This window comes from Gymnoscopelus braueri (genome assembly GCF_963280865.1).
Source record: "Gymnoscopelus braueri genome assembly, chromosome: 22".
NCBI classification, from domain to species: Eukaryota; Metazoa; Chordata; class Actinopteri; order Myctophiformes; family Myctophidae; genus Gymnoscopelus; species Gymnoscopelus braueri.
The window spans coordinates 30,104,002-30,116,504 of NC_137624.1; the positions used below are offsets into that span (position 1 = coordinate 30,104,002).

Below are 12,503 nucleotides of genomic sequence, written 5' to 3' on the forward strand. Positions count from 1 at the left end.
AGTTAGTACTGCATGTGGTGATACAGGAAAACAATTACATGCTTATTTCAAGTTGTTAAATGTGAATATGTAGGTATCTGCTATATACCTTTGACTGAACTCAACAACCTGTATGGCTTGCAGATTCATGGACGGGGTTGAATCTTTGCTTCGTTACGTTTTACCCGCTTTTTTTCTTCTTCTTATTTGTTGATTAAAAACAAAATTCACATGACAGTGCACTTCTCCTCTGCCTTGGTCTTTAACTCAGTGACGGTAGCAGAGGCCTTCTCCTTCAGCTGGTCCGCGTCCATGTTCTGCAGGTTCTGCAACTGGCCCAGGAAGGAGTCCTTGCCCTCCTCCTCTGTGGCGTCCTCATCCACCATCTTGAGGAGCTCCTCTGGTACGTCCACGTCATCTCCAGCCATCTCAAGCATGTTATCATCCTGCTCACTCTGTGCATAACAAACAAATAAATAGATAACAGTTAGAAACCAAGCCAGTTATCCTAAACCACGTGGTTCTCAAATATTTTCATGTCAAGGACCCCCAAATCTAATTTGGGGGTCTAATTTATAGGCCATGGACCCCCATCTGAAAGGATTTTTCTTTGCCGGAGACCCCCATAAGAGAAGATTAAAAAAAGATTCAAATAGCTGATCATAGATCAGATATTTTGACGTTTTTAAACTGTTCCTCATCTTGCTGGGGACCCCCTGCAACCCCCTCAAGGACCCCTGGGGAACTTCGAACCCCACCTTGAGAACCACTGCTCTAAACAATAGTGAAAGTTACGTTGAGAGGCATTACAGTACATTAGATATTATGATTGTATGTCTAATGACAATTTATTTAAGATAGTGGCTTAGTTAAGGATATATGTTTGTGTACTAGCTGAGATCTGTAAATGGTGGTAGTGAGTTATGATGTTCAGAAGTTAAGAACCTGTGGAACAACAATGTAAGTTGTTCAGGATGTGGAACATTTAAAAGGTGCAATGGTTCTCTATTCACTAAACACATACAGTACATGTTAGGGTAAATGTATTGTTATCTCCGCCAGAGTGTGTTCGTCCATCTGTGTGCCTGTCCGTCTCTGTACAGCTAATCTACGGCACCGTTGGCCCAATTGCAGCGAAACTGTGCACACACACTCCCTGGAAGCCAGAGACCCACATTTTTCACATTGGCCTGTTATAGCGTTGGCCGATTTTTGCAAAATCCTTTCTTTATATTACTCCTATAGAAATTTTGTCCAAAGATCACGCAAATCAGTACACATCATCTCTATAGTCATGTGATCAAGATGGATCTGTCTGATGTTTCATATTCCATCCTGATTGGCTAAGAAGATAAAGATAAAGAAAACTTTATTGTCCATTAAATTGACATAAAATGGAAATTTGTCTTTGGCACACCAGCAATCAGTTACAACAATAAAACATTACAAAAATACACAGGTGCATTAAAATACTATATAAAAATGCACTCACATTAACACAACAACAGTGGTCATGAGCAGTGGCGATTAGACTATTTAAGCATTTTCTTATTTAAAATGTCCACAGCAGTTGGCACAAACAACGTTTTGTAACCCTTCTTTTTTGCTAATTTTGCCCTAAGCCTCCTGCCCGATGGCAACAAGTCAAATTCAGAGTGAAGAGGATGGGTAGAATCATTGTAAATCTGAATTGCTTTTTTGGTTATGGAGCGGTTGTATATGTCCTGAAGTTGCAATTGTTTGTCTCCAATGATCTTAAGATTGGCTTCCAAAGTTTGCAGGACTGGTCTGTTTTGAACAAAATGCCTCAAATCATGAACATAGCGTCCGATTGCCGTGAAACTTTGCATGCACATTTCCGCTAGGCCAAGGAAGAAATGCCACCCTTTTCACATTGTCCTGTTATAGTGCCACCAGGGATGCCAAACACATTTCTGATATTACTCCTACAGATTTTGTCCAAACATCAGGCTAATCGGTATACACATTATCTCTATAGTCATGTGATCAAGACGGATCTGTCAGATTTTTCATATTCCATCGTGATTGGCCAAGAACCTCAACCCAGAATGTGCCTGACTATAACACTATAATTAATTAATTAAAGGCGCAGTACGTGTTTTTCATACATTCATGTTAAAAAGCTCTATACTGTGATAGTAACCACGGAGTGTTTGTTGAGTAACAGAGGTCTCCTTGTCTCTCAAAATCTTTAGTAAACATAGAAAATGCATTTTCAGGTCAATCAGGAGAGAGAACTAAAGCAGGAACAGGATACAGGATAAAAAAGTGCAATTGGAAGTGATGACGAAGCTGGAGAGATGCTTGTTTTAGAAGAGAATGCACTTAAGACTTCTGGTGATTAGTATTTTTCTTGCCTCTATGTTGAATGCACTTATTGTAAGTCGCTTTGGATAAAAGCATCTGTAATGTAATGTAATGTAATGTAATGGGGAGACCCGTGTTACTGAACAAACACTCTATATAGAGCTTTAACTTTTTAACAACAACAACAACAAAAGTAAAACATTTTGTTTTAACCAGAAAATATTTCTTACACTACCTTTAATTAATTAATTGATTGGTTTCATTAAGTCTTTTTAAGAATCTCCACAGGAATGTACATGTACAAAAATGTAAATGTAGAAGTGCAGATCCATATACCATAACTGCAATCTTGATGATATTCTATATTTTGCATTCTGTTAAGCATAAATTAGTTTAGTCATTTTTACAATTCTACTCTCACTATTTAATAATAATTTCTTAGTGTTCAATAAACTTCAATGACTACTAGACACAAATGTAATCGCAATTCTCGTGCAAAACAAAGTGTACTGTGACTACTTGGAACTCCAATCTGTGGGATTATCTGAAATCTGCCGTAGCCTGTCTGCTCTGAATCCTTACAGAGGTCTAAAGATATCTGCTATACTGTGACACGAGACTTAACCACTTAAGCCCTACACTTCCTGTTACGACAAAATGCAACAACAGATCTACAAACTCACAACGTGCAGCGGCACAATAGGTTGTGAGCTTGTGCATCTGCAATTTTTTGTTATTCGGGATACGACGAAGATTATGACTTACGGGTGCTGTTGTTTGATATTGTTTTTGTTAAAATAAGTAAACATAATGTCATGACCAAAATAGGGACACCAGGTTGAACCTGGTTAATTCCATTAGACTGCCATGACAGAGAGTCTTCCCTTCTCTGTTCAGGTGATAGTTCTAATTAATTAATAGTCAAATGTCCTTGACTGTTGCCTCAACTAAAACAAAGCAATCAAAAGCAAATAGGATTTCTTTAGCTTTCTCACCATGGCTCTTTTATTGTCATGGTGAATACATACATACAGTGCCAATAAGGACAACTCATACATAGCACTGTAGCTTTTGTTATGAGCCTTTTCAGACCTGCAGGTAATTTAAAACACCATTTGAGAAAAGTAATTAGATGTATTCATAGATTTTCCAGCCATTGTCCTCAAGGTATGGTTGTGAATTAATAGACCAATAGAAGAAGGAAAGGATATTGTCTAAAGGACATTGTCTAAAACTGAAAGGACATTGTCTAAAACTGAAAATGGAATAATTGAGAGTACATGTGGCATTGAAAAGTACCAGCATCAAACATGGTTCATTTCAACTAAATACAATTATATTAGAAGAAAACATGAAATAAAAAACAAATTGTGCTCTTTTGCAAAAACAAACAAATCTCCACATACTGTAAATAAATGCATGGAATGTTTAATTACATTCAATCTAGCGTTTCAACCTGGTCAAAATAGCAGATCTACAAGCTCAGGTGTGCTATTTTTGCCATGCGACATCATCGTACGACAAAATGAAGTAGGGCCTGTGCTGTTTAAATTAAATTTGAACATTCAAACATACCTTTTTTGGTTGTTCCATCGTAGCCATTTTGACACTTCCCTTACTACTAATTATTAAAATCTTGGAATTGTTCCGTGTTTATCCAGTAAAGACGTGGTCACCTCACACTGCCTTGCATTCAGTAAATACCCTGGGACAGCTGCTCGCTGCTAGTGAGCTGTTTAAGACCCAAGCTGCAATATGGGACATGTAAAGACCTCAGGTCCTCTTTGGAACCTGTTGCTCCCTAATCCATGGTTTCCGCCTCCTGTTCAAGCCTGAACGGCTACTGCTGAAGAGATAAACATGGCTTCAAAGAAGACGCTAGTTGGTTCTACCAGCCAGAATACTATGAGGGTTACCCACTTTAACCCTATTGTTTTCAATATTCCAAAATGTTCCACAATTTCCACACACAAAAATTCAAAAATAGAGAAAATAGCACATCTACAATCTCATAATGCCTCGCATCGTGACGCTTTGTGATCTTGTAGATCAGCTATTTTTATACGACAAAGTATGTTTATGGACTTAAGTGATAAAAAGGCGACTATAGTAACAGTAAATCTCTCCATATTGAAAATGTCCATCAAAGTGCAAACTGACGCTCACACGCTCGCACAAGCGCTCACACACACACACACACACACACACACACACACACACACACACACACACACACACACACACACACACACACACACACACACACACACACACACACACACACACACACACACACACACACACACACACACCTTGTCTTGACTCTTGCTAAAGGTCCAAAGACCAAATCAACAGCAACAAAGCATTACCGTAAATAACCAGTGCAGAGGCAATCTGGGAACCCATCGCCAAATGAAAAGGAAAAACAGCGCCCTCTGCTGTTTTTTACTATCTCACTTGGCTCTGGGAGGAAGTCGACGTAGCACACGTACGCAAGGAAACCAGGGTTTTGGTCTGCCTTCAGCCTTTCACTTCCGGTGGTGCGACTATGTTTTCATTCCCACTAACAATATTTCTACACGGAACACTAACACCGCTTCTCCCAGAGAACATGGATCGTTTTGGTTATAAGCCCACTTGTTTCTATGATGAAAGAGCAAGTTAAAATGTGAATATATTTCCGTGGTTTTGTCTGCTCCGAGGACGCTATTGTTAAATGAGTTTCGGCTTGTTTCTAGTGGGGAAGGATCGGCAGACACGTAAATCCCGCCCACTACATTTGATTGGGTAAAGCACGGCCTGCTTCCTGATCTGAAGGCACGCCCACTTGTAGGCCAGTGCGTACGCGATATGACGAACCCCCCCGACAGATTCAAACGCAGAGCAGAATCTGTTCTTGAGAGATTAGTGCAGAGGTGACTGGAGTGTGAGGGAATCTCTTATGGTGGTTATATTTAACCACTTAAGCCCTATTTTATACTTCATCATATTATGGTGTCACGCAAAAATACAGAAACAGCTGATCTACAAGCTCACAACATCAAGTCACAATATTGGCCATTTCCTTTTTTTTTTTTACTTTTGCAGATATTTGAACATATAGGAAAAAAATTGGGGGGGGGGGGATTTTATATAATGAAATGCTCAATAGGTTATACCAGATTAAAAGCGGTTAAACTGCACCTAACCAGTATTTTATACTTTGGTACCAGTCTGGAATCATGTATTATTAGGTGCAAGATGACATAATCGCAACCGTCCCTCCCTAGTTTGATTCTGATTGTAGACGTGTTGCATATACCCTTCCCCTGATCTCTACCCTCAGTGTAGTGTCTCACTACTATCCTATTCTGAAAAAAGTACAACTTTTTAAAAGTGTCTCACCTTTGGCAGCCTGTACTTATCCCTGAGGCAAACCCTGAGCGTTGCCCTCTCCGCCTTCTTGTGCAAGAAATCTGCATCTCTCTCCATTCTGAAGAAAAGCAAAAGCAACACATGATTAATGACATCTCACAGAACATTTCTCCAACCTTCATTCTCACCATTGCTTTACCTGACTACAGGTAATCAGAAAACAAACAAGCAAATGATGTACACCTAAAAAGACATATTGAAGAGTGGGAAGAGAGAGTCACACTCAGTGATCTTAATTTCTTGACTCTAATTTATGCATCGTATGACGTAGTATAAAAAAATTAAGCATTTGCGTTTAATCACCGAGTATAAATACAACTCAAAACATCTGTAGCCTTCGTCAGTGTGTGATATGATCCCACACTGATGAAGGCCAGATGGCTGAAAACGTTTTGTGGTGTTGTATTTACATTTAACTTTAGGGGTGACCATACTGTAGCTCAGTAGAGGCTGGTAATAAGAAGGTCACTGGTTCTCCTCCCGCCCTGTATACAGTATGTGTCAAAGTGTCCCTGAGCAAGATTGTATTTCCCCCACCATATTAATAAAGGTCTACCTTAACTCTAAGAAGGTTAGACAACCTCAATAGATCTTCAGATAACACAGCAGAAGTTCAGAACACACTTGTACCCCAGCAAATAACGTTAGTGTTCAAGACCTCAAATGAGTGAAACACAATTCATAGTGTTATATTTTTAGTTTGTTTTATATTATCTTTAATCATCCAGTAATCCACTTTAAATTAATCAAATTGATCATGTAAAGCCATTATAAATGTAATCAGTCTGATCAAACTGCCCATCACCAGGCTGTGATCACAAAAAATGCAGCTCCACATGTGCTCCATACTAGGTTATGATTTGAAATGTCTTCATGAATAAGTACTTAAGTTGTGACATTGAGCTTCAATGTCAGAGCTTATTTTGATTTTCAAGTTGAGTAATTAGCCCTGTTAAATAATGCAATTGGATACCATATACAGGTATACATGTATTTAAAACCATACAGACATGCATTTAAAACCATTCAGACACATGCATTTGTCCAGAGAGATTATAGCGTAGGATCACTGAGTTACCCCTGGAGAATCTTCAGGGTTCAGTGCCTTGCTCAAGGGTACCAGAGGAATAGCTGGAATACATTGTCTCCATGGGTACCAGGGACAAACCTGTCACCCTTTTGGTTACTGGTCAACCTCCCCTCCTCATAGGTGATAGGATCACAGTGGTTTTCCAAGAAATTCATGCTCCCATGCATATGCATGTTTTCTTTTCTCTCCTGCTCTTAACTCTACCTCTATCCTCTCTTTTCTCACCAAAACTACACAATGATGGAGCGTGCATGAAAAAAAGAATTCATGCACTTCTTTACTGTAAACCTGTGATGACAATACAAGTTGATTCTGATTCTGATTAGCTTTTGATTTGATAAAGGTGTAACAAATGAGACTTTATAACTCATAGTTAGTTCAAATTTGATCATTTTACAAGTGTTCACAGTTTCAGGGTCTTCTGCCATTTCATTCAAACTTTGTTAAATTTTATAACCGTCTAATTAGATATGTTGTTAAGCACCACTAGAAATGGTTTAACATGATTTAGTTTTTTTATTACCTCACCTGCAAATAATATATACCACAAGAAATCATAGGAGCACATTCCTATATGTAATCCATATATAATCCATTCTATAATCTGATCTGATTTATTCAGTCTGACTCTGCAGTCTTTACCACTAGCAGTTGTAAGATTGTACCTCATCTATTCACTGAGAGACTTGTATTTTCTCATAGTTAGATGATCTCGTGTGTCAGAGATTTCAAACAATAACAATGAAACTTGGACAATACAGAGAATAACTATTTAATCAGCTATTGAAATTTGATTGACAGGATTCTTGGTTCCTGTCTATATTGTGTTATTGGTCCAATTTCACCTTAGAGAGTTATGTTATGTTGTTATGTTATGTTATGTTAGGCTTTGTTAAGCCTTTATGTAACATTGATGTTACTATTAACTTTTTATTTATGTGGACCAACAAACAATTGGGACCCTATCTTGCACGGCTATCTATCTTATTAGGCTCTTTTTTTTTTAATAAAGATGAAAATAGCCAATCTACAAGCTCCCAACACTTCGATGTAGATCAGCTATTTTCACTATTTCAAAATGGTTTTCAAAATAAAATAAAAAGCCTAATAATATAGCATAAGGGATAAGGAAGCGCCCTTGAAGTTAAATGCCCATTTAAAAAGCCAGTGTCACCACTTTGATAGAGGTTTGGGTTGTATGGTTACCTTGCTAACTCAAAAGGTGGGCAAGAAATAAAAAATAATAATTCAAAATATGCTCCTCATTGAGTTACATTGTAAGGTGAAGAGGCCCAGGAGGAGCTCCTTTATCCCATAAACGAACGCAGACAAAGCTGATTCTGACAATATAGAACATCACCAAAGCCGGTACTATTTTCCTTCTTTTTAATATAAAAACTTCCTGTTGATTTTACTATTTGAACATCTGGATCCAGATCCGCGGATCCATTCCGGGTTTTCTTCCTAGTAAAAATAGCAAAATCAACCGGAAGTTGACATTATTATCAAAAGATATTTATTACCAGGTTTGGCGATTGTAACTTTCCTCTTCTAACCCGGTTTCCTGCACAAGTGCTGAAATTTGTACCATTGAGCTAATAGAGCCTGCATGCTTGCTCAGGGGATAAATTGAATCTCGACCATCAGGTCAAAATTCATGTCGGATCCTGTGTCTAGGTGAGACATGACCTTTGACACAATGTAAATGTCTCAATAGAAGAGCATGGAGACTAAATACAACCAGTCCAATTGCATAAGTTATATTGTATTAACATACGCTACCATGCAGATTGGACAAAATTACATTTTATTCATTCAAAAAGTTACATAGTGCTGCTTTAAATGTATATTATTTGACTTTTACACTGCTAAGGTGCTAACGTGCAGGGCTTAACACTTTTGCATTCTGATGTATGTTATTAACAGTGTGGGGAATATTTGATTATTAACTTATTAGAGTTTTTTTTATATATACTTTCCTGCCATCAAGCTTTCAGCATCAACATTTTTGACACTGGATATGATCATGGGTCATGGATTATGTATTTATAAGTCATATGGATGCTGTAGGTTTACGTTATGCACGATGTCCTTCCACATAATCTGAAAATAGTGCATTATATGGTGGAAATGGCATGTCTACTCTGACCTTGACCAGCAAATGTGTCTAGCTGTAAAAAAGAAAAGGACAAATGCTTAACAACATGAATAAAAAAATTAAGTAAACATAAAATAAAGCACACTTCTAATTAAGGAAATATAAAGCTATGAAAGAAACAAAAACATTAAAAAAAATAAAATATAAATAAAAGATATAGGCTATTGTATTGCAACATATTATGAAATAGCCTTGATTGTCAAGGTCAGACTGTTGTTGAGATATTGATTCGGCAGTGATTGAGCCAACAGCAGCACAACAAAGTGAAGTGCTGTGTGAGTTGCTACTTACTTTTCCTCAACCAACTGTTTTTGGTACTCCTCATACTCCTCTCGTGTCATCCCTGCTGCTTTGGCCGGGTCAGTGGGGGCGGCCTCCTCTTCCTTATCTCCACCACCCATAACTCCTGCCAACGGGTTACTGGGCAACATACTCTTGATCAAAAAAGCCATGATGCTTCCTTATCGTCTGCTTTGCTGGAGTTAGTAGTTAGTGTTGCAAATTAGGCTGATGCTACTTCCTGAATGGTTCCCTTATAGTTTAGAGTTCCTTCAGCTGTCGGATCCAATGGAAGCCTAGTCTAGCTAACCTGCTGCCTGTCGATGCAACCAAGGACACACTGATGGCAAGCAACAGACGCAAAAAAAAGAAAAACACTGTTTTGCCTCGACCATAATCTGGATTAAACCCTCCCTGCTCCGCTATGCTTAGAGGCAGATGGCCTGTTCTCATCTATTTTTAAAACATGGGGACTTTCATGGATTCCTTATTCATTTTGACACATTGTGCATATTCTGACAATAGCCGGTGCATTTGTATCAAAGTTCTGAATAAAGCATGTTTTGAAGATGAGAGCTGTTGCCTCAGCCTGTGGGATCACATATGTTGCTTCCGCCCACTGTGTTTTAATCACATTAGTTAAGCAGGGCCGGTCGCGTACGCAGCTTCATCCAGAGAGTTCCATTTATACTGCTGAGCCGAGGCGGAGTAGAGACAGGACTGGGATTATATACAGGCCTGTTTATCCCTGCTAGAGTCATCCTCCATTCTACTGTGCCATTGTTCAGCTGGATATGTGACTGAAAGCACAATAAAGGATGGAGAAAGGTGGAGACAACAGTCATGTCATTTTATCCTCTGAGTCCATCAATATCTGACTTTTGCAGATTACCCCAAAACGAGTAAGCATTCTAATATTTTGGGAAAAGTATTCTTAAGTCTGTAATCATAGTGTCTAATGTGTTTTTCTCACTCTTAGTTTTTTCTTCAGCAATGTATAGGATGTAGTATAATTATTCCCTCTTAGGAAGCTCTTAGGAAAAACAAACAAACACACCTTATTTTGAGCAGATGTGACATGAGGATTATGAAGTTGGGACCTCATAGGACAGATGTTTTGCTGAATTGGGTTCAGAACACCTGAACACAACAATAAAACAATTACAGCAATAAGAACAACACACAACAGTATCAGTGACAGTGAGTATACAGGGATATATCAAGTGAAGTGACACAACAATTAATTTGTTCACTCGCAATTGTTGCTACTTGAAAAGGCAATTCTGCATCCTGTCAAAAGTGTATATCTACTGTATGTAAACACTGCCGCATACAGAATGAAGTCTTACTCTACTACACACTGACTGAGGGTTTTGGGGGCGTTGGCAGTACAAGATGGGTACACTTACACTTCAACATCTCTTCACATATAGAGTTCTTTCTAACCACAGTAAAATTTCCTGTATTTTCCCACTTGCCCCTGTAGCTCAAGAAACTGTTTTGACACACCACACGTAGATCACACAGGTAGACCTACATTTTGCTGATGGCTGCTCAGATGGTCCAATTGAGCGCTCGAGGAAGAGCTCTTGAAGTTATGTGTCTTGCTCAGGGACACTTTAAACCAAATGGACATGTAAGCTTCCATTTGGTTCCATAAGTACACTCTCTGAGTTACAGACCAGTAAGGGCCCATTTGGTAGCTAACTATCATTAATTGATCTGGGAACCCCCTATAGAACCCACTCAAGGAGCACAGGGGGCCCCCCGAACCCCACGTTGAGAACCAACTACTATAAGAACTCACTATATATTTTTTCTTTTGGCATTTTATTAATTGGACTGGATACAGGATAGGTGGGCACTAGGGACATCTGGGCACGTCGATGTAAAAAAAAGAAAGAAAAATGGTCATGCAAGTCATGTAAAGTATGCATGATGTGAACATGCACGGTACGTCATTATCAGACTTGTTTATGCCCCAAAATGACTGGATATACAGGTTTTGTAGCAATTTGTAGCAATTGTAGAAATATTTGAACTTAATTCCCGAATGTTTAAGCATGTTCTAATCATGTATACTTTACTTAAAAACATTTTCCAAATATCTAATTTAATGTTTAGTTTAGTTTTTCCTTTGTTTTATATCATAGGTATTTTAAGTCGGCAATATTAGCTACAGTTCTAGAATTCTATCCATCTCTGAAAAAAATGTATAAACTGAATAAAACTCCACATTGTTTTGTGATGTTGTTCCAAAACAGTAATATAACAGAATGCAAACTTTTCATGTAAAATGGGATGAATCTGTGTGCTTAATGCCTACAGTATACTAACACAGAATGCAATAAATTGATCGTTCACTGGTACACAGAGGAATATCATGCAATGGGTTCTGCTTCTGTGTGATTGATTAATGAGCTTGCCATGGCCATAATGCCAGACTATTGCATCATGCTAATCCGTATACTTACAGTGGGTTAAGCCTGATTCATTGTACGATTATGTTGCACGCCGTAAACAGACAATCTACAAGTTCACAACACGTCGCATTGCGATGCGATGTGATCTTGTAGATAGTCTATTTTCGAGACTATCTATGCGACAACGTCATACAACTGAGAATAAAGTCCAGCAGGTAGTGATGTGCGGGTCGGGTTTTTTCATGACCCGCCCCGCCCCGCCACGGAACCCAACCCGCCTCAACCCGCCCCGCGAACCCATATATAAATCTATGGCTCAACCCGCCCCGCGACCCATGAATTCTTTTTAAATTCTGTAAAATCATGAAGGTTAGAAAATAATCTTCAAGTATATATAAGTGTATTCAAACTGTTTTATTGTTATTATTCTTATTCTTATTAGGAATAAAGACAAAACAAGAGCATGTGATTATTATTATTTTTTTGCGTGTGAGAGCGGCTGACCCGCTCACCCACAGCCCGCATAATTGCCTCTAAAATCCTGACTCGACCGCGCCGCGGGTTGACCCGCGGGTTACGGGTCGGCCCGCTCATCACTACCAGCAGGACTTGTAGACAATGAGTCGAAATAGGGAGGGGAAGGTCAAGTAGGCCTGCAATCCAGCACTGTATCCTAGGGATTGTGTATGTGGAGGGATAACAGTTCATGATTGTGTTGTATATTTTCATAACAATAACATGATCTGATTCAGCTACAGCCAGGAAGTTGTCATTTCAGTTCATTATTTTAGCAAAATTTGTCAACACAAATCAACTATACTGGCAGTCTCAC

At 38.7% G+C, this 12,503-nt stretch overlaps 1 protein-coding gene across 1 annotated transcript; it reads right to left on the reverse strand.

The window, feature by feature from the left end:
• Positions 1-9,421, reverse strand: cplx4a (complexin 4a; the record flags this gene model as incomplete). The annotated part of the gene is made up of 3 exons (XM_080418846.1): positions 1-434; positions 5,692-5,779; positions 9,261-9,421. The coding sequence occupies 3 exons, from the start codon at positions 9,419-9,421 to the stop codon at positions 207-209; spliced, it is 477 nt and encodes a 158-aa protein (XP_080274972.1). The 3' UTR covers positions 1-206.
• Positions 9,422-12,503: the final 3,082 nt, after the last annotated feature.